General features: G+C 44.3%; 1 protein-coding gene across 2 annotated transcripts in view; it reads right to left on the bottom strand.

The window, feature by feature from the left end:
- Window positions 1-22,365, bottom strand: part of LOC109856236 (autophagy-related protein 16-1) — a 446,352-nt gene that overhangs the window by 25,484 nt on the left and 398,503 nt on the right. For both annotated transcript variants that reach the window (XM_020431280.1, XM_020431283.1), the window contains one exon: window positions 3,339-3,459. In XM_020431280.1, coding sequence (XP_020286869.1) covers window positions 3,339-3,459 — 121 coding nt within the window. The remainder of the gene's footprint in view (window positions 1-3,338; window positions 3,460-22,365) is intronic.

The following is a 22,365-nucleotide window of genomic DNA, read 5'->3' as shown; positions in this document are numbered from 1 at the left end:
ATATATATATATATATATATATATATATATATATATATGTATATCGCATATCCTGCGATCGGCTCGGATGACCGTAATACTTTTTTTTTTAATGTTTTGTGCTGAAGCGATTGAGACTAAAACGAAATTGATCGGTTCAGTCGTTCTTGAGTTATTGCCCCGTGAAGATTTTCTCATTTTTCAACAGCATGAATTTCGCGCATAAGATGCACTCATGCCTCTTGATATAGTTAGCCAGAGCGATGGTGCGCCGACGATTGTGTTTTCGTCATTAATTACGCTCAATTTCGATCGGGAGGATAACAATAATGTTCCCCCGGGACGACACAGCGCAGAACAGAGGATTCATCGAAAAGCCACGGATACTCGCAAGCGTTTAATGAGGCAAATTATTATTCCGTGGATCGACGAGCAAATGGTAAACTAAAGGCTAGCTTTAAGGCGCTCTCGCAAATTAATACCCGCGTCTGTGTGCCGCCGCGTTAAGCAGTCTAGGTAGCTTTGTATCCTTTGTCAATACGACTCCTAGCAGCTGGCTACCGGGGGCGTCGCGTACCGCAGGATTTCGTGTAGCCCTGTTCTGTTGACCGAAGCGTGAATCGATATCTCGGAGCCGTTCTTCAGACGGAGCGCGTCGTTTCACGAGATTAGTCCGGCGCGCCGTGCCGGGGTCGAATGTAAATCCCGAATACATTTGCGGGAAATGAGATCCCCCCCCCTCCCTTCTCTCGTGCGGTCGCTATCTCGCCCGCGCGAGTCCGGCGCGTGCGGCTCTTTTGTGTGTTCAATTTATTTTTCGTGCCACTTAAAGCCCCTCTTACACGTCGCGCGCGGAGGACGCGCGCCGTGCGATCTATGCTTTACCACCGAGAACGGCCACTTTCATCCGGCTGTAAATTATCACTTTTACCCTCCCTTGTCGGAGAAAGAGAGAGGAAAGAAAGCGGCTCGCTTATCGCAACCGCCTCCGCCGGAGATGAACGATTCCTCTATTTTCCGAGTGAACGAGCCGGCGTTACCGAAGTTACTCGCATCGACGAGCGAATTCGCGTCGAGAGCGAACCCTCTTCTTTAAAGTGTTTGACAATTAGCGTAATAAAACCCTGATGCGAGAACGTCGAGCGCAAAGTCCTCGCGTTTCGCACGTTTCGTGATGCCGCGCATTCTCCCCGCACGAAAACAACTTTCCGGGAAGCCGGGGAATTACTTTTGCCCTTGAATGCGTAGAATTATCGCGTTTTATACTTTATTCCAGCGCGCCGTCGATTCCCTCTCACAAAAACGTATCATTAGACTCTTGACGCGGGTATAAATGGTCGTCAGCGTTTCCGTCGAAGGTCGCGATAACGCGCACAGCGAGGAGGGTAAAATATCGCGCGCGCTTGATACCGTTTCGCGATTACGCTAGCCAGAAAGTTTGCGTCGAAATTAGATCACGGCGTACGTGAACTTTGCGGCACAAAAGCGGCAATTCTAACGGCGACTGCGCGCGCGCGCGCTCCCAGACCGACCCAGTCTAGACGCGTGAATGCGCGCGCTGAAGGATGCAATTCATACTATCTATTTTCAGACTCCGCGTCAGAGGCCAAGGGAAGCTCGGACACAATAGACGTAAAATAGAGTACACAAAGTCACTTACAGAATTTGCATGGAATATTCACATTGAGTAATTTTTCATTTTCTAACAAGACGACCTCTTTATATCAAAATAATAATAATAATAATAATAATAAAATTGAGACAAACAGATATGAGAATATTTTTTTTAGCTTGCGCTCTTTTGTTATGAAAAAAAAAAAGAAATCCTATGTATTAAAAAGTGTAAAGTTTAGAATAATATATGATGGCGAATGTAACGTTCATTAACAACGTTGATTAACGCTATGATTATTATTATTATTATTATTATACACCCGTGTCTTGTCCCGGATAAATCCTGCTGGTTTAAGAGCTAATTAAGACGACAACTCTTTTCCACCGAGTAATGGATTTGTGATTAATCTCGCTTTTCTTTTTCCGCGACGCGGGTCATTCGTTAGATTACATTAAATCTATCTTTGTTATTGCCCGATTATTCGCGCGCGCTACTTCTGCTCGACAAGATCGGTCGAGAGAGACGCGCCACAGGGAGACCATTATAGTTACCCGGTTACTCGGTCAATTCCCCTGAAAAAAAAAAAAACTTTTTATATCTTCGGACGTGTTTATTCAGGCATCGAGTTTTGTGCAACTTTTCCGAAAGGCAACCCTCACAATCTCCGCGAGGATCGTCTATTAAAAACGTCAATATCGCGGAGATAAAGAGCCTTCTATGTGCCGACGAAGATATCGTATTTATATAAGAGGGAAAGGGAGAGGGGAGAGATTGGAGGGTCGCGACAGTGAACGAGGGAGAAATCTGTTTCTTCACCGCGCGGAGAGGGATCTTATCGGTTTAATTAACCTTACGCAGCGAGAGAGAAAGATAGAGAGAGAGAGAGAAAAAAAAAGTTATGAGATGACGCAACGAGCTGTCCGTTAAGCGGATGAGGGTCGCGCGGGTTTTTATTCAATCCTCGCTGTTACGGGCGTCGGTCGTTGATGCCGGCACGAAATCTCCTCTCGTACGAAACGGGCATTATGGACGTCATATTTTGCGTGGCGGGTCCATTGTGCAAGCCGCCGTACGACGCGCAACAGAATATACATATGAATGACCATGCAGATTCGCCGTTTGTTTTATTATCTCGGAACGCTCGTAAGTGTATTTGCATTATGCAACGACTAATAGGGGTAATGGGCAACGTGATTACCGCTATATAGCTCCGCGCATTACTTTGCAACCCCCTCCGCTTGTGCCCCGTTCCTTCTCGCTCTTTCCGTTACGAGACGGAACGAATGTACTGGCGTTAACATTATGCCGCCACGGTGATATGTCAGCCGCAAGAAATCGCGGCTTATATTTTCCTCTTTCCAAAGTGTTTATCTCCGTTACGCGCCGCGGGAGTCGCCCCGGGATTTCGGGATTACGGGGCTCTCGACTCTGTCTGTGTGTGTGTGTGTGTGTCGCGAGAAATGCACGCAGATAAGATTCGGAATTGTTTTGCATAAACTAGTTTTAATTAAAGCGCTCTTACGCGCTGTTCCACGGAAAATTCGGATCAAATCTTTAGATACGTTCTTTCTCTTTTGAGAGAAGAAAGCGCGATATCAAAATATTTTCCTCGGTCAATTTTTTTTGTGGAAATTTTAATGGATCTTAGCAATATTGTATAATAATAATTCTTATCAGGCAGTCTCTTCAAAAGAAAACTCCGAATGAGTTTTGCCTCTTTTGATCGACGGAATATCACACTTACATGCTTTGCTGCGTAGATCCCAGATTTTTAAGGTGCGATCGTAACTTCCCGTAACTACTTTCGACGGTTCGCCGAGAAACTTGGCTGCCATCACCTTTGCGCAGTGGCCCGTGAGAGTGTGCTGAAACAGAAATATAAAGATTGTTTGTGCATAAAATCAAGTAATCGAACGCAGAAAAAAAAAATACGGTCACGCTCATATAAATAAGTAATCGTAAAATCACTTTCAATTCTCGATCAAGAATCGTCATATAGTTTATAGTGTTGCAGAATATATACATTTATACATTTATGCGTTATCTATACGTATATCTCTCGCGTAAATCTGATGCTTATTTTATTTATCCGAATCAAAATTACGTTTCTATTTTAATTTTTTTAATATATAAACATATCCATGTTTTGCGAATAAATATTGCGACAGAAATAAATATTGTAGTGTTTTCGGTTATAGAAAGAATAAAAACCACGTTATTTAATATAAAAGGAGTAACGAAATGAATTTATTATAATTAATGTTAACAACTGAACGGTTTTACAGCTTCTGATATCTCGCGCGACTTGTCTTTATCAGCGGCTACGAACTCTCTGTCTCCGGCGACCGAAGATCTCTCGCTCATCACCTTTCGGTTTTCGAGGATATCTTCTTGTTTTCTTCTTTTGAAAGTCGTCGGTTGGATTACCAACAGGCAATCGACAAACACCGCAAATAAGATAATAGTCGAAAACATTTGTCACCTCGACAGTCACAAACAGACAAACCTGTTGTGAGATTATCGCCGTTACGTTTTCAAAATTCACGCAAATAGAAATAAATAATACATACATACAAGAATTACAGACTTTACAATTCGATTTTCCTTACAATATATCTCGTGTGACGTAAACTTTCGATGGAACAATTAATACACAACGAGTGTGTGTGTGTGTGAGTGAGTGAGTGAGTGAGTGAGTGAGTGATTAAAACTATACCATTCCCGTCACGAGTTCGCTCGGGTTATAAACTATTTTGTTTAAATACAATTTAGAGAGAAGCCCGGGTGGAGTCATTGGCACTTTGCGACTTCTGAGTCCTGAACTTTAAACGGAGGACTTTGTTAGACCGAGTACCGGGCTCTTTCATAAGTTGATTTTCTCTCTTCTACTTTCGAGTTCAGCTCCCACGCTCCGAGCATCGACGTGTTCGAAATGAGAAATGAATGTAGCTGCGAGGGGCGGAAACAGACCGACGGGGTATATAAAGCATGCGTTTCAAGCAGAATAGTACGTCATTCTTTAACGGTAACAAGAAAAGAGTTCGATTTCATTATTACTTCCATATTGAGTTGGACAAGAAGAAACACGATTGGCGTCGGCGCGACGCCTTTTGTATTTCATCGATATATTCGCTCACATGTACATTTGAGAGCGCGCGATATGAATTTATCAAAAAATTACAAATCGACGCACAGTAGAGCGAAAGGAAGAAAGAGCGATGAAAACTCTGTGTTTGCGTGTGTGTGCAACGTTGTATTGAACGTAATACGAATATTATATCGCCGAAAATATCGTCGGATAGCCCGGGGGATATTTGTTGTCGTTGACATTGATGTCAACGGCAGGTATTCCGTCCCTCTTTATTTCGTTTGTTTGTGCGAACGGGCATTAAACTCGCACGTTGACATTCATAGCGACGCGTTTTACGAACAATTTTTTTTTTTCGATCGCGAAGTATGTACACCCGATGTATATTCCAGGGCGCTCTTATCGCACGAACTCTCTCTCTCTCTCTCTCTCTCTCTCTCTCTCTCTCTCTCTCTCTCTCTCTCTCTCTCTCTCTCTTTCTCTTTGGTAACGATACGCGATATACTCATTCGATGGTCTGGTTGATTTTCGTTTTTTTTCTCTTTTTTTTCTCTTTTTTTTTTTTACATAGCGCAAACTCCGGGAAACGCGAGCCTTTCATCGTGAAATACAGTTTTCGTTACCGTCCTCCCTACCATGTCCATTATGCAAAAGATTGTTTTCTGCCTTTAATGGGAACATAAATCGTTGTGATAATAACTGACCGCACGTTGCACGTAATCATAAACCGGGTAGTATCTGAATATTCGTAATAGCATCAAGTTAATTATGTATATAGGCGTTTCCCAATGATCGGTCCCGTCGATAAGAAATAGCGGACTCTAGCCGCAATGATCCACTCGCGCACCACGCGTTTATACTCCGATATACCGACGCTTTTATGAGTGAATAAATTTTTCAATGACAGCGCTCGCAGCCCGCGCGTTATATGTTTATCGCGCGTCTCTCGCATTAATGGCGCAAACGGTTAATGAAATTTCAAGAGTGATATACGGAGTTCTCATGGTTCCCAAGATCGCGCGGGCTTAATGACCTGGGTAAAAGTTTCAGAAGAAAAAAAAACACGGATGACACTTCTCCCGACGCTAATGTCAGTTCGAGTTTTACGATGTTAATAAATTATTTACCGACAGCTGACGCGGATCTCCTTGTGTTGTTTCAATGTTGACGCGGCACGCGGTGAAATGAAATTATCAAGTGATGTATGCGCGGCACTTACACGGTTACGTAAACCCCGACTTGACTTTAAAGAGAGTAAATGCCAATTCCCTCGACGCTTTTACAAATCAATCAAGTCCGCGCGCAACGGGCGTGATTTAATGACCCGCCGCGCACCGAGCTGCAAGCGCGCCTTCCGCGTTCAACGTTTGCGCGCGTCGCTCGTCGTTAAATGAAATTCTAAAGTTATCTCATATACGCTCGGCTCGTTCCTTTTTCCACCGTCGCGTCGTCGTTTAATGGTGAAGAATTCAAGCGTGACGTCGACAAGAGGGCACGAAACGGAGAGAGAGAGAAAAAGCAACTCGAGGGCTCTTTCGCGCGCGCAAGGGCGAGGGGAGAAGAGAGACGTTAAAAAGAAGACTCGGCCAATTTTAAGGCGCGCGGGCGCTAGCGTGCTCTTGAAAAATGTCCTAATGTAAATTAATGGCCCGGAAGTTTAACTGGAAGGGCTATAACGTGAAAGAAACACAGGTAGGAGAGTATACAGTCTTCTTCCTCATACCATCCCTTTTCGCGGACGCGTCTTATACGAGCTCCTCGAGAGAACTTTGCTCTCTCTTTCGCGAGAAAGAAGAAGACGTTCACGGAGGGAAGAGACCACCCCCCCGAAGAAAGTGCACCATAATCTAAGATCTCGAGAAGTTTGTCGAAAGTGCGCGGCGGGACACGGAGTCTACTATACACTCTTTCTTCGCGCGAAAACGGGTGAATGGACTTTGCTCGCGATCTAACCTCGTGCGCTGTTAAAAGAACCGCGCGCAACACATACCGATAGCGCGGGAAGAATGCGCTCTTTTTGAGATTTTTTTTGAGAAGATATCGAGAAACTCTCTCAAGGAATCAAAGCCCGATAATGACGAGTAATTTAGTAAGGCGCGTGAAACGCGCGTGTCTCTCGAGAAGTTTGTAACAACTTTGCGTCGTAAATTAAACGCACGAACGTAAGTGATTCCGCGAATATTCTTGGGAGTAATTCGAACGCACGCAATAATTTCGCGTAACAATTCTATCTCCGCTCCGTGCGCAGCTAGTGCATGTAATTCGAGATTATGACAAAGCGCGAGGCACGCGAGCTCGCCGGAAAGCTCTATTAACGCGAATATTCGAAGTCGTGTCGTATCGATATCTCGGCGCGAGGATATTGTATTTCTCTGCGGCCGGGTTCGCGGGATCTCTCATAATGCATCTATCTCGCGAAGAACAAACGAAAGAAGAAACTTATCGCGTCACGTGCTCGCGCGCCCGATAATACGCGATATTGATACGCGCGCGCGCGCGCGCACATTCGTCGTATATAATGATGTTATATCGACATAACATCCGCAAATATCCGTTTCAAAGAGGATGGAAACAGAGAGTTCTTGCAGAGAGAAACGTGAGAGTGAGAGCTTTAACAATCCGCGATGCGATTTTACGCACGCGTATCTCTTCGAAAGTTCTTCTGCCGTCGTACATAGACTTGAAAGACGCCAAACGACGTCAATCCGCTTAGATGTTAAATGTTGAAGCTTTCGTAAAGTCGCTCCTGAAACCAGCGCGCTTCCCAGTTGGAAAAAGACCGCGAAAAAAGAAAATCCGTAATCAATAATTTCCAACATTTTTACGATAATATTTATTTCTAGATCTCTGATACTTGAAAATAATAAAAACGAGAGAAATGAGAAGAGAAAAAATCATGTTTACTCGGAGAGTTTCGGAAAGAAAGTCACAGAAATTTGTTGAGAGAAATAAGCACAGTCGTCGAGAAGGAAAGTGCAAAAAAACGCGATAATTCGCACGCCATTTACATAACTCGGACATTTCAAAGGATTTTTTTGCTGAATGGCAAAAGAGATCGTCCGATGGTTTTGTAGTTCGAGTTCCGGAGGGAACTCACGTCCTTCAATTCGCGAGTCGGGAATCCTTTCATTTTACGCGCGAGCAAGAATCGTCCTAGGAAGGTGGTGTTGCACGACGAGAGAGGGGGAGAGAGGGAATTTGCGGAATAAGCGGCTAATATCTCGTCTTTTTACGATGCCCCCCGAGTTTACTGGTGTCAGTGAGGAGGTTGCGCGCACACGGTGTGTGTACACCCGGTGGTGCTCCTCACCGCGCGCGCAATAAAAGCATAAACTTCTTCTATAGTCCTAGCGCTCCATCGAGGGGCGAACAGTAATGCGGCCGGTGTGCGGAAAAAGAACAACGGCAAGAGGAGGGGAGCGAGATCCCTCTCAAGTTGTACGGGGCTTCAATTAAAGTCGGTAAAAAGAACGGCGGGGAAGCCGCCGCTAACCTTCCTGGAAAGCAACTAGCGACCTATGTTTTACGACCGCTGCTCTCGTACTGTTTTCAAAAGTGCACACAATCCCACCGCCGAAAACGTTTTCAAGGGTAGTCGAGAATTCGCTATATACACACACGCTCGTCTATATACCGCGTTGTTCCCACCTCCCCTCTCTCTTTTCTCGAATACGATGCACTTGTTAATCTCATGTCCGATCTCTATCGCCGCTCGTTAATTTCAGTAACATAGTTATTACGGGGAGGCGCCACGTTAGCTGTAAAAAAGTCCGTAAAAGTCTAAAAATGTAGATGAAGTATACACATTTTCCTGCGTGTGCAATCACGATGAATACTCCTTCCGAGGAATTTCGCATGAGAGACACGCCGGAAAAATCGTCGCAACATTAACTTCTTGCGGCAGCACTTAAGCGTTAAAAGCACCTTTTCCGCGATGTGTAATGATATATATTAATAAATGCACACATTCAAGTATATATATCGCGCTCCCGTAAAATATGAATTTACACCCCGAGAGACACTGTTTAACGAGATTAAACACATCGAAAGGCGCATCGAAAGTTTTACTTTTGCTAACATACCCGAGGTGTATCATTTCCAAAAAATAAGCACCGTGTGTAGTTCTCATAAATCAACACCGGCTCGTCCGTTGTCGCCCGCGGCGGCTCGCCGGTTCAGACGCTCTATCTCCCGCGAGAATCTCTCGCAAAACAGCTTTGTTGCGCGGCAGAATCTTGACTTAAATGACCCATCTACAAATCACCTCGAGAGAGTTTTTTTTTCTTCGTAATGTTGTCAACAAAAAAGTGACTGATATTGGTCTTTTAATGAGAAATAGTTTTAGATCTCCGTGTTGTTTTTTATTTTAATGAAAAAAACAAACTGCCGATGAGTGGAGAAAAAAAACCTCATTAGTTTGGTACAAAGAGATATATAAAGCCGTCTCGAATTGAAGGCACGATTCCGAGCGAATCAGAGAAAAAGTCGTTTGCTTTCGTTCCGGAGCGGTGCAGTTGTTTCGTTCGAGCGCTCGCACTTGGATTCACGCATTGCGCTTCGGTGCGCTCGGTTTCAAAAAGGGAAAGCATCGGACGAAGCGAGGGATGCGAGAGATAATTCATCCGTGACTGCGCGCGCGCGCAGAGAAGGTTAATGATATTTAATGATCACGGTAAATGTTAATTGAAGTTTATTGATTACTGATCAATTTTAGTTTAGAAAACGCAAATATAGAGAGATGGAACGTAATGTAAATATATAACAATTTTTCGTAATTAATAATAATAATAAGCTTGATTAATAATAAGAATTATAATATTTACATTGTACTCCATTATCGCGTTCTGTTGTTCCATGGCGCACCGTGACATTTAAAAGCTCGCGTTTATATTTGCCATGTGTGTTTATTACGATCGACACGACAAACACGTCGTAATAAAATTAAATACTGACGCGCATTATATAAATTAACATCCAACGAAATGATCCAGGTCTGATGTATCGCTTTTGCAATCACGTTACCCGGACAGAGTCAGTGAATCATTATGATTCAATGACTATTGAATTTTTCTGTCGCACAATAAAGTCTCACAATGAAGTAATATATTATTGCGCGCCGCCATCTGCGCGCGATTTTCACGGAAATGCAAATAAAACAAAGAATAATTCTCTCGAGCACATCTTTCTTCCCGAACAATTCTTATTTATATATAATAGCACAACACAGGCGTGCGCTCTACGCGCATGCTATTATTGTTTTTATCTTAACGTGTTGTGTCACAGTGAACACAATCTGTCACCGTGATGACAGCTAATATATATATACGTCTTACAAATCATATATAATACACATATAAGAGGTGTCAGAAATAACGCACAAAAATCAAACTCGAAAAATAGTGAGACCGAGGAGTGAAAAAACAACACGTGAGTAAAGTCACATGACAGGGGAAAGAGTAAAAAAGAGAATATTATTATGTATTATATGTAATATTCTATATCTATATATAATATATATATACATATTGTAATCACGTGACGAAGGTCAGCGACTTCGCCATAGTCACGTGACCAAGGTCAGTGACCTTACCATAGTATATACATAGTACATATAATACAAAAGATATAATATTATAAATATATAATAAATTATACATGTACTATATATTATATAATATATATAATATTAATATATATATATATTTATATATATATATTAATATAATTAATATATATAAATATATATATATATATTTATAGTCACGTGACCGTAGTCACGTGATGTTTTTCCTCTCTTCCCTGTCACGTGACTATTTGAAAAAACGGAAGAATACTTTTGTTTTTTAATGTTTTATTCTAAAGCGATTTAGGCTGAAACAAAAGTGATCGGTTTAGTCGTCCTTGATGTATTGCTCCATGAAAATCTCCTCACTCTTCTCAATCGCAGACATTTCGCGTGTAAGTAGCGCGAGTGCCTCGCGCCGTTCGAGCGCGACTTCGTTGCGCGTAAACTTGGCGCGAGGCACTACCATGCGTTTTGATATGTACGACATGAATCGAGTAACCTAGAAACGTTCAATCAGCGTCGAGATATAAGTGGCAACAATCAATATCGAGAGAATCGATTGTGATTATTTGCACACGTTTTTTTCTGGTAGGATTACACGCAATACACAAGTACAATGCAAAAGTATCGATTTTCGCAAATATCGCAATCAGCTCGTTGTTGCTTCTGGAAAAGCATTTTGCACGCGCTCGTTTATCACGCCGCTAATGTAAATATTGTTCGGGCTTCCACCACATGTATCTTATATAGACGTTGTTTGCTAATGTCGTATTCTTCCGCGCGTCGCTTGTCCGGTCGCGGGTTTTCCCTGCGATTTATGCAACAATATCGCATCAATGTCCCATTCGAATTAAACGCAAACAGGGTATCGCACCGAGCGAGTCCGTATTCCGATGTTATATTGTAATGGTTCGAAGAGGAGGCGGCGCGTGTGCACTCCTGTTCCTCTCTCTCTCTCTCTCTCTCTCTCCCCGAAGAAACATGTTAAACACCCCGCGTATGAAAACAGACAACACGTCGGTGAAGTTAAGCAAATCAGGAGTCCGGTCCTCTTCCTGGCAAACATTTACCGATACCTTCGCGGAAAGCGTCTCGCATCGCGGGACATGAGAAACTTATATGCCTTTGCTCTAAGCACTGTTTACACATAGTAGAATGCTTGCACGCGAGTACGACGTCAGCCGGTACGGCGTTCTCATCGTTCTTCACTGCCACTTCGTTAGTACAGGCATATCGCGCTGGCTTGGCGCGTGTGTGTTTCCGCAATGCACATGACTCCCTCTCCTCCCTTGTGTTATCGTCCGTACATACCGTAATTACAAGTATCGCAATATGACGGCGAGATCCCGTTTTGATGCGCGGAGAAACGACCTTGCGGCGCAACATCTCGCCGATTCGATGAAAAGGTCCTAAACGTCACACCGTCTGCCGATCGCGCGCACGGCACCGATGTTCCCGAACGAGACAGGAAAAACACGTGAGTGGCGTACAAGAAGTTTTGAATTTATTAAGACGTTCTCTCTCTCTTTGCACACAGAACGAGCTACGACGAGAGAATAAACGATATTCCATCGAGAATGAATAAGCACGATGGAAATCCTTACGATCGCGCGCGCGCGCTCGATTGCCACACAATCGAACGAGCTGTTAATTTATCGGAGTACTTCGGTCGAAGGGAATATTTTCCTTCGGGGGGTTAAATAAATCGCGCGTGTAAGTGGCTAATTACAATTTATGCGCCGATTGACGCGAAGCTGGTTTCGAATAACTGTTTTCTTGTAATTTACATCACGTGAGATATTGTATTTTGCTGATATGTACGCGCAATAATTACTTTACTCGGTACCGAACAATATCGTATAAATCGTATAATGTGAAACACAGGTATTGCGCTGGCAAAATTTCCACTCGATATTAGTGTTATGAAACAAAAATCAATGAAAAATCAATGAAAGAAAACCACGTAAATGAGGAAGTGGGCGCGTAAGAAACGTAAATTACACACGAAAGTAAAAGTATAGAATATACTCATTAGTCTCTTACGGAATATGTTTCTTCTCGGCAAATGTATAAACTCAAACTGAACTCGCCGCTGCGCTTGCGACGCGTACGTGTATTTGCGCATTTAGATAGTACGAGAAAATACGACGTGATGCTCATCATGATTTAATGCGAACCGGGCACGCCAAGTTTTTGCGTCGCAAACTTGGTGTTGCGCGAATCCCGCAGTAGCAGGTTGCGGAGCAAAACTGGTATATAACACTTCGCTTATTTCGCCAGTCGGATGAATTTCGTATTCGTTCTCGGACGCGCGATATTACACGTCTTATCTTTTTTTTTTGTTTTTGTTTTTGTTTTTTTCCCGGTGAAAAGAGAAAAGCGTCACCGCGGGATATTGTCCCGCGAAAATTCGCGCTTTTCCCTATTTTCTCGCACAATTACGCTCTGCGCGCGAAACAATACGCGCCGGAATATGTTTGCGAACGTTTGGGTGTTAGAAATATTACCGCAAAGTTTTTTTTTTTTTTTTCACCATCGTTATACACACACTCGACGCCGCGTATATAGCTACCGGAGTTGAAATTAGACCCGTTCACCTTAACGGCGGTACGGCACGGCGGCCGTACGATGTGATGGCGATTCTTTTAGCGGTGTAATTACAGACGGCGGGCGAAGAATAATCTTCGCGGCGAAATATCAGCACGAAACGTCGAAGGGGTCAAAGCCGAACTCCAATTAACCCTGGCCGCGCCGCGCCGGCGCGTTGTGTTGGCGCTAGTCGCGATTTCTACGGGTATAAATGCCGTTAGTCCGTTAAACGCGGGTTCTGAATATGTATTTATATCCCCGCACGAGGAAACGGAAGGTGTGTATATACTGTACGTATATATAAATGTACGCGCGCGTTGATCGTAACCACGTTACGACTGGAATTTTATACTTCCGGAATCGAATTTCTTCTATCCGAAGTCTGTGTCTTGATGTTCCGAACAGTACTTTGACCTTGGGACCGCTAAGCGTTGGGAAACCGTATCGCCGCGCGTCTCGAGTCGCGCGGAAAAATATCGACGGACGCTTGTCACGCCGTGGCAGAGAGATCGATCATAATCAGTCTTCGACGAGGATGTGGCGCGTTGCGCGCTCTCGGTGTTTAATGAAATTAAAATTGTTTAACAGCCGTGAGGCGCGCCCAACCCGTACGCATTACATACGCGCGTTACGGTATATAAATTTATAACATATATATATAGGAACCGCAATGTGTTTTATATCATTGTGTTTTCTTGCGCTGCAGCGCTGTATACATTACACGTGAATGTAAACCACTTTAGCGCTGTCATACGGTAACGATAGGAGGAATGATGAATTGATAAGCGCGCGCTAGGCTAATATCGTCTTGGCTTCACCGGTGATCGCCGGGTAAAACTTGTCCCAAATGAGAGACCAGCTCACGGTACATAATAACCATTTTATCGTAATAAATGTAAATCGATTACGCTTTTTACCGACTAACGTTAGAAAATTGCGTGACGGCGTCATTAATCAAATTAGTCACCTTCGATGTTCAACCATCTCAAAAACACCCACGACCGTTGCCGCAATTAGCGATAAACGTGACTACCATCACGCGCGCTTACAGCTCTCGGCTCGCCAGATTCTTCACGTGTGTCCAATATGAAGTCCCTATCCCCGAGATTATTAACGCGAGATGAAAATCGGACGACCGTCAGTTTAACACTCGGGAGCGCGATAAAAATCGAAATACGAAATTACCATAACAGAACAATTAATTAGCAAATCCCCGAGGGTGTGAATATTCTCAAGTGCCGCGAGAGAAAGATACCTTTTCTTGATAGTCACAATTCGCTCGCTTCGTTAAGCCGAGCTAATCTCTTTGTCTCGAATGTTATTTAAATGAAAAATTCTTCATGAAAAGATAAAAATTTATTTACCTCTCTCTTCGCGAAATCTCGCGAAATTACATTCTGTTACATTGCCTGAGAAAATTCTTCTACAACCTTCAACCTTGAAGTCTCTCGTCGCGTGTGAGGACATCGTATTCGCCAATATTTATGCAGAATATTTTTGCGTGATGCACGCGCACCTATATAAAACGCATGCGGGGAACAAAGAGAAAGATGAAGGCTCGGTACGCGGTGCCGGTGAACCGTAACACAAAGGTACTTGAAGACTTTTATCGAGGAATACTTGGGCGCGATCCAAGCATTCAACCACTCGGCGCCGTCTTTACTCGCACACCAGCCTATAGACAACCTATATTCTCAAGGCTGCGTTCAGCTGAAAAGAGAACCGCGGAAAAGGCCATTTCCTTTTCTTCCCTCCTCCTCGCTCGTTTCTTTTATCTCGCACCTGTGTACACGCACGCGAGCGGACACATTGGACCGCCCTCGTTTTGTCAGAGAATCGCAAATTCCCGCCACCGAGATTTACGATAATGTACACAATGCTCGCGCATACATATGTATATATATATATATATATATATATATATATATGTATGTATATATATATACATATATATATGTATATACACGCGGAATTTCTTTCCGGGAGCAAGAAACTATAATAACATCATATCTATCTAAGTACGCCGAGAGACGCAAATGACGGAAATGAGATATCGCGATCGCGTGAGCGATTCGATCAATCGCAGTTTTTACCTGGGCGCTTTGTGCAAATCGGCGGAGATTATTACCGACGTTATAATTGAAAAGTCATAATGCAATCCGTACAGTTATACGCTGCTATAGGATTACTTTGGCGAAACGAATTTTGCTGCCGCATCGCTCGGCGGAACGCGCGGAACGTTTTCGCCGATATATTTCAGCACTCGACTGGCTTCAAAATATGTCGAGTTCGCGAACGAAGGAACGCGGATAGGTTTTCGCGAATCCCCTTTCTCCCCTATTCCTCGGTGCCGGCAGTGCTGCGGATCAAAGCGAACATTTGAAAGTTCAAGTATGTTTGTCCTCTGAAAATAGTTTATGCGATGTTTACAAGAAATATTTCGATGCACTTTGACGGCGAAATCTTTACATTCAACTTCTCTTTTTGATTTAACGCTACGGTTGTCTCGGAATAAAAAGGAAAATCATTTGAAAGGTAATACACACAAATAAATAGAAGAGAAGTTGTGGGAGCTTGTGATTTTGAAAGTTTGCAGATGTTGATTCACATACGAGAATTCTTCTCCTCAAGAGTCGTCGGATAATTATTTTGCGTTTTTGTTCGCAATAAGTAAACATAAAAAAGAATTTCTTTTCCATCTTTCAGAGAATGCGCGTTGTATATCTCGGGACGAAATTATGTGTGTTATTATTACCCCGTCAAAGTTAAATCATTGTTTGCGGACGAGCACAAGTCAGATAGATTGCACAAGTCATCGCGGATGTGAGTGGAAACTTTCGAAAGATCAAGTCATCTGAGATTGTTTCTGAAATGTAACCTATTTTTGTCCGAATAGTACGCCCGAGGGACCGAACCCGGGGAATTGAGTCGTTTGTACCTAAATCAACATTGCATTATTCAACCGAGGCGACGAGAGGAGAAAGAGAGTCTCGCGAAAGGAAGGAAGGACAAGACCGTCCCCCGTCTTGAATTTACGCAAGATTAAGTTCTATATTACCTCGCTACCGCAATTATGCGCGTGTAATGCCGCGCGTATATTCAATGTGTCACGATGAATCGGCTCTCTAATCTCCGTAATGACATAAACATTTATAATTGTAGATACGGGGGGAGGCTCGTTTCGCAGCCCCGGGGCAGTAAAGCCGAGAGAGTATACGGGTGTATGTATACGCCTCTCTCGCAATGCGATCGCACGATCTGAGAGATCGAGAGACCAGCCTTGCGTGCGCTTGCGTCATCGAGTTCGCGGCTTCGTACGTACGCGCGCGGACTCGAGCAACAACAATACGGTAGCGCAAAAAACAACTTTACTTTGCCTTCGGCTTGTAAAAAAATAACGATAGAGATATTTTCGATCTACTATTCGAACGCAAAAAAAAAACAAAACAAAAAAAAAAGATCGTTCGCTTTGTTATTAAGTTCCGTCATTTCTCTCACGAAACTAGCCATCGCCACTTTCCTCGCCTCGGTATTGTATTGACGAGAATGAATAACCGTTGATTTAAATTACTTTAGAAGATAAAAGACAACCATATGGCAAATCAAAGCTGAATTCGTTTCGAATTCTCTCGACGAGGAATTTCTTTCCTATACTGATTTGCTATACTGATGGGGGAAAAAAAAAAAGAAAAAAAAACTTATATTAACCTAACCAAAGAAGAAGACCGCAGAATATGACGTTCAGACTTTTCTTACGGGTGAATTCTCTCGGCCGCGGTAATTGGAGGTACCGACGTGTAATATTCAACAAATTGAACCTTGTAATGACTATACTATCCGAAAATACCCAAGTGTAGCTTCGGTGGGGTAATTAACGCGATCCTCTCGCAGCTAATTAGCGCGAGTTACGAGCGACGTGTGTATTATATCATACTTCAGCGACACTCCGTAGATTCTGATAACAGCGAAATTTTATTAGACCAGCATATATCAAAACGTACATATATCTTTACGGGAATTACCCTCGCCGTCATTAATTCACAAGTCGGTTGGGTTAGGTTAATGATAAATCGACGGAAGGGCTCGGTAACCGGCGGGCGAAGAAGCGGATCAAGCCCCGTGATTGCTGCATACGGAATTGGATATATCCCTTCGCATTGCTGAAAATTCATGTTTCTTCGAGCGCGGGTAATTCATAATCCGGCGAGTATTACTTTCGTTGTCTACTACAGACACAACACAGCGGCGCGCGCGCGCGCGCGCTCACAGACGAGCCAAAAGAATCGCGGCGAGCGGAAGAAATGGGCTATAAGTGCAACATACATTAACATAAAGTAGAAAAAAAGTTCACGTTTTCGCGTTGGATACACACCACACAAGCGCGATACTCTACTCGCCGCTTCGGCTATTTACGATGGCAGCCATTAATTATACGATTGAGTTGAAGCGCGTTATTCTCCTCGTATACGAATCGTCGTACGAGATTGGTTCCGCCCCGATTAACATTGCAATCGGGAAATGGCGTATAAGTGAGCGAAAAATAAAAGACCGGCGGCTAATTAAGTGCGAGGAGCAAGCCAAGCCGAGAGAGCTGCTTCGCGGTTTCCGATTAGTTCTATTTTACGAACGCAATAAAAGTCAAACACGGCGCGATGTGTGTGTAACGTATATATAATTCTTCTCTCTCCCCCTTTATTTGTCCGTACGTCCGCACAAAGGATGATCGGTTGTAACGATAATGATCAATTGTACGTGGGTCTGGGGGGATAGAGAATCTTACGTGGCGCGGCGGTAGTAATTCGACGAACGCGGAACCAATTAAGAGCGAGTAATACGGCAGTGCATTAGAGACGCCGGCGCCACTTCGCGAGGCATTAAGCACCCACGACCCGCCTCGCGCAGCGCGAATCAAATGCACTGAATCAGCGGAAACGCCGGGGCATCACTCTCCCTACAGGAGAGATTCCTCACGCGGCATCATTCTCGACACCTCCCTCGACACTAAGCCCCCGCGAAACGCATAACGCCGAGGCGAGAGAGACGCTCGAGAGCGCCGCCGGTTATACGGAGGCGTTCGAGCAAAATTACGTGCTTCCATTGCTTGATATTCTTCCCTAATTATTGGATCGGCGACTGCTAGGGACGGGGCCCCCCGATATGACAGACAGGAGGGATCGGTTCCTCTCGAACGATACGATGCTCCGGGACACGCCGGAAGGGGACTTTGCTGCAAACGCGAGGAACGGACGAGAGTGGAGAGACGGGACGACGATGAGGAGGATGTTGGCCGCGCGCACATCCACAGGCAGCGGTTATTTAGTAGAAGATAGCGCAGCCTACTGCAAACGCGTTTCTACGACGCGGCATGTTATACTCTTCGTAAGGGCGGCGAGAGAGAGAGCGAGGAAGAGGAACAGAACTAGGAAGCGAGAGAGGACGCGGGGAGGGAAAAGGAGAGAGGAAGAAGCGGATGACCGAGAAGAAGGAAGATCAGAGCGGAGGAAGAAGGAAGAGACGGAGAGAGAAGAAACGAGAGAGAGGGAGTAGAGACTCGGCTGCTAGGCTTTTTCACTCGAGGCGCGTATATACACCGTGGGCGCCCAGGCCGCGTTGGAACACACCGCGAAAGCAACACCGACTCAACGGATGAACGGTAGGCAAGGCCTCTCTTCTCCACGTACTTCGCGTATCTACGTACGCAAGTAACATAGCGAACGTAGATACGTACGTACGTACGTACGTACGTGCAAGTCCGCGCGCTCGGCGTTGAGAGAGAGAGAGAGAGGGAGGAGAAGAGGTTCGTTGACCGCTGTGTGACTCTTGCCTACCTCTCTCCTTCTCTCTCTCGCACGTTTCTCCCGACTCTTCCATCTTTAACGTAGCTACGTGTATCTCGTTCCGTCTCTTACGCTCCCGCCGCTCCCTGTCCCCTCCCCCTCCCTCCCCCCTCCCATCGTCGCCCCGTCCCTCTCCTTCCGTCGTCGACGCTTCTCCACGGCCTTGGCGATTCAATGCCCGCACCAGATAACTCCCCATCCAGATAATAGATTATTTCATACGTGTAACTAGTCGTTGGTAGTAGCGGAGCTTCTCTATTCTGCCATCTCCCCCACCTTATTCCCTTCAGCATCGCAATCGTTCGTCCCTGCCATTTCGCTCCGTTGCAGCGAGCGACTGTCGTCGCTCCGTCTCGCTCCGTCGTCAGCGAGCTTCGTTTCTCGCGCGCGGAGCGCGCTCGCACGATACGCGACCATGTCCGTATGCCACATTACCTGCCGGTTATACGACGTTACCCGGAATGATCCTCTTATCGGGCGCGTACACGTACTCGCAATACAAGAGCGCGCGCGCGCGCGCGCGAAAGGATGCGCGGCGAACGCCCTTGAGGATTCGTGTGAGGACCGCGCGCGCGAGTTCGAGGTCGTTGCGTTTCAGGGCCGTCGCCGCCGCCGCCGCCTTGCTCGCGCAGGTGGCGATGAAATTGGTGCACGCGATGATGATACACGCCGCGATTTCCGAATGGGTTTTACTTTCCGATCGCGCGGCGAGCGAACCGTGAACGCCACCGAAGAGTTATTTCAGACGGGCGCGTTTTATCGCGAGCGTAATGCTTTTACCGGACCGTAAATTAGTCATGAACAGAGAGCGCAATGCGCGCTGAATGCACGTATGTTCCTCGAATTGAAACGCCGATTTTCGTTGCGCTCGCGCGCAAGTGGCAGTTTATCGCGGGGTTTTAAGTAGCCAGAAAATGTCGGGCGTGCAAATATTTCCCGGAGGATGAACTGAATTTCGTTTCCAATTAAAAATCTCGGTAACAGCACCGGGGCAATTTTGCGCGTTTGATATTACACGCGTAATAGAGGAAGATACATGAAAAAAAAAAAAAAAAAAAAAAAAGCACATCGGGACGTGAAAAAAGAAAAATATTTTTCATTTGTAATTAAAAAATTTTTGGAGAAAAATTTATAACACCGGGATAATACTTCATGTACGCGAAATTGAATTTCGTTCGATAAATAGACAGCAATAGTCCGATTAATTTGCTTTTCGATTAATACAATGTTGCGTTATAATATAATATTGCTCAGAACGCATTAAAAGAGCATAAGTATTTTTGATTTTTATTTTATTCATTAATTTCTCGCGCACTGAAACACAAATATATTTTACTTTTTTGGTACCGTAGTAATTTTTATTATACAATTTGCCGCAAAAAAAAAAGAATGAAAACGTTTTTAAGATACCGTACGAATACAACAAGTCGCGACGATATTTCATACATCTTTGGAAACACATTTTTCCGTACTACAACAAATCGACAATCAATGCATATCATATGTACAAGCGCAATAACGGAATAACAGATGTCAGCCATCCGTGCAGCATTGCGCAATCGAAAGCGTCGATGTCGCCTCTAACGGGAATCATAGAATATTTACAAACAAGATTTCTTCTCTTTTCCGAACGTATTTTTGCGAGCGGAGAAAAATAAATCGAGTCGAATATATATATACATATATATATATATATATGTGTAACAGGTCATGTTCTCGGGAGAAAACTCGCCGCAGTTTGTCGGATGTTCGAGAGCTCGCTTCTCCGCTCGGGCGATAATTAGAATTCCATCGGAGACCGCAAAGTCCTTTCGGTCCCTTTCGCCTTCTCGCGGCCGGCATAATTGGTGGCACGGACATCATCGTCATTGCGCGCGAGGTGCGGTTCTCGCGCGGAAATCGCGCTAGGCGTGATCGCCCGCGGGGAAAAACGTAGCAACGCGGAAAAGCATCGCGCCTTCGCGTCGGCACGACGAGGAAGTCCTGTGCGCCGACCTTAATGCAAATTCGCTCGGTGTGGCGGCGGGCGTTCTTCCCGTTCGCGCTCTTCTTCTTCTTCCTCCTCCTTTGCCGGTCGACTCGACCAGAAGTCACACGACGACGAAACTGATCGCGCGCGCACACACTGCGGGAACGAGCGCGCGCGCTTCTTCCTATACCGAGGATGAGAACGCAATTGAACGAGACCGGAATCGCAAGGGGGAAGGAAGAGAAGAAGGGTGCTTTTCCTTTCCTTGCCGATTCGCGCCGTTTCCAGGAATCTTATTTATATGCATACGCACGGAGCGCCGCTGCTATCCTGAATCGAACATGTTCGTTCATACTTCGGACCGCATAAATGTTAGGAGAACGTTGTCGCGCGTCGTTCAAGTTAAATGGAAATTTTATTTTTTTTTTTTTTTACACTCGAGAAATTCGTTTTTGTTTATATATACATATATACACTGAAAAAAAAAAAAAAAAAGTTTTGTTGGATAATAAAAATTTGGTAAATCGAACCAAGTAAAGTGTTTCGGAAACCAAATTTTGGTTGAGATTATCAAAATTTGGTAATCTCAACAACACTGTTTTTTCAGTGTAGAAAAATCATATTTTGACAAAAACAAGTATTTGCAGAAAATATTTATGAACACAGAGAAAAGTGGCTTTGCACGACTCTCGAATATTTTTAATACATCGTTGAAATTTATATATGTTCGATAATATAGAAGATAAAATAATATAGAAGATAAAATCGAAAATATTGAACATGATAACCTCCGCAAATTCTACTTAGGTGTATCAGTCATTACGTCTCTTATTTTTCTCATATTACTTGCGTAGCAATACGCACGCAATTGCATACCGGCCGTTTTATATTCATACATCGATTCAACACAGCTATCGAGCAAAGAGATGGTTTCTCTGTAAAGTTTCGCGCGCTCTCGCTCTTCCCCTCGTTGGATGTTACGCAACGTCGTATCGCGTCGATTGAATAAGTTATAAACTGCAAATGGGAAGCATCGGATGTTAATACACGCAATTACATTCGCCGCGCGCTCCGTTTCTCGTTTCCGACGACTGCTCGATGTGTATATGTTTTGCGCGTGGTAGCGCGTGTGTGCGCGAATTATTCGACAAATCAAACGACAAAATCTCGGCCGAGGCGAATTATATTGCGAAGAGAGGTGGAGGTGGAAATTGACTCGAACCAGTTTTAATGGTCGGCCTCCGAACTGTTTTCCCAGTAATTTTACATTCATGGAATGGGACCGTGTTCCGTGTCGCCGTAAGTTTCGCATTTCGCGACTGAAAAATAAACTTGGGGTCTCGACGTCGATGTCGTACGATATACATGTGTTATGCATGCCCGCGTGTGTCCTTCTCTCTTAATGGTAAATTCTTTACGAGCGCGAGAAAGCACGAGGCCCCCCTCCGAGCACTTCCAAGTTTATAAATATAAAACTGGAAATCTTACATCGCATACATTGGCTACTAATTGGGACGCGTAAAGTGAGTCTATATTATCGATCTCACGCTTTAATTGAGTCTCACATTCCGACGTTGTATTGGCATATAATACATATCGAATATTACAGTCGATATTCGATGTGATATTCGCCAATATAGGGTATGTCGGAATGTCGACTACGATTTTACGAGATCGTGTGTGTAATAATTCGTAAATCGAAACTGTATATATATATATATA

This window comes from Pseudomyrmex gracilis, unplaced genomic scaffold (genome assembly GCF_002006095.1).
Source record: "Pseudomyrmex gracilis isolate BER0280 unplaced genomic scaffold, ASM200609v1 scaffold_111, whole genome shotgun sequence".
NCBI lineage: Eukaryota > Metazoa > Arthropoda > Insecta > Hymenoptera > Formicidae > Pseudomyrmex > Pseudomyrmex gracilis.
The sequence above is the reverse complement of the archived record's forward strand: the minus strand, read 5'-3'. Positions and strand labels throughout refer to the sequence as shown.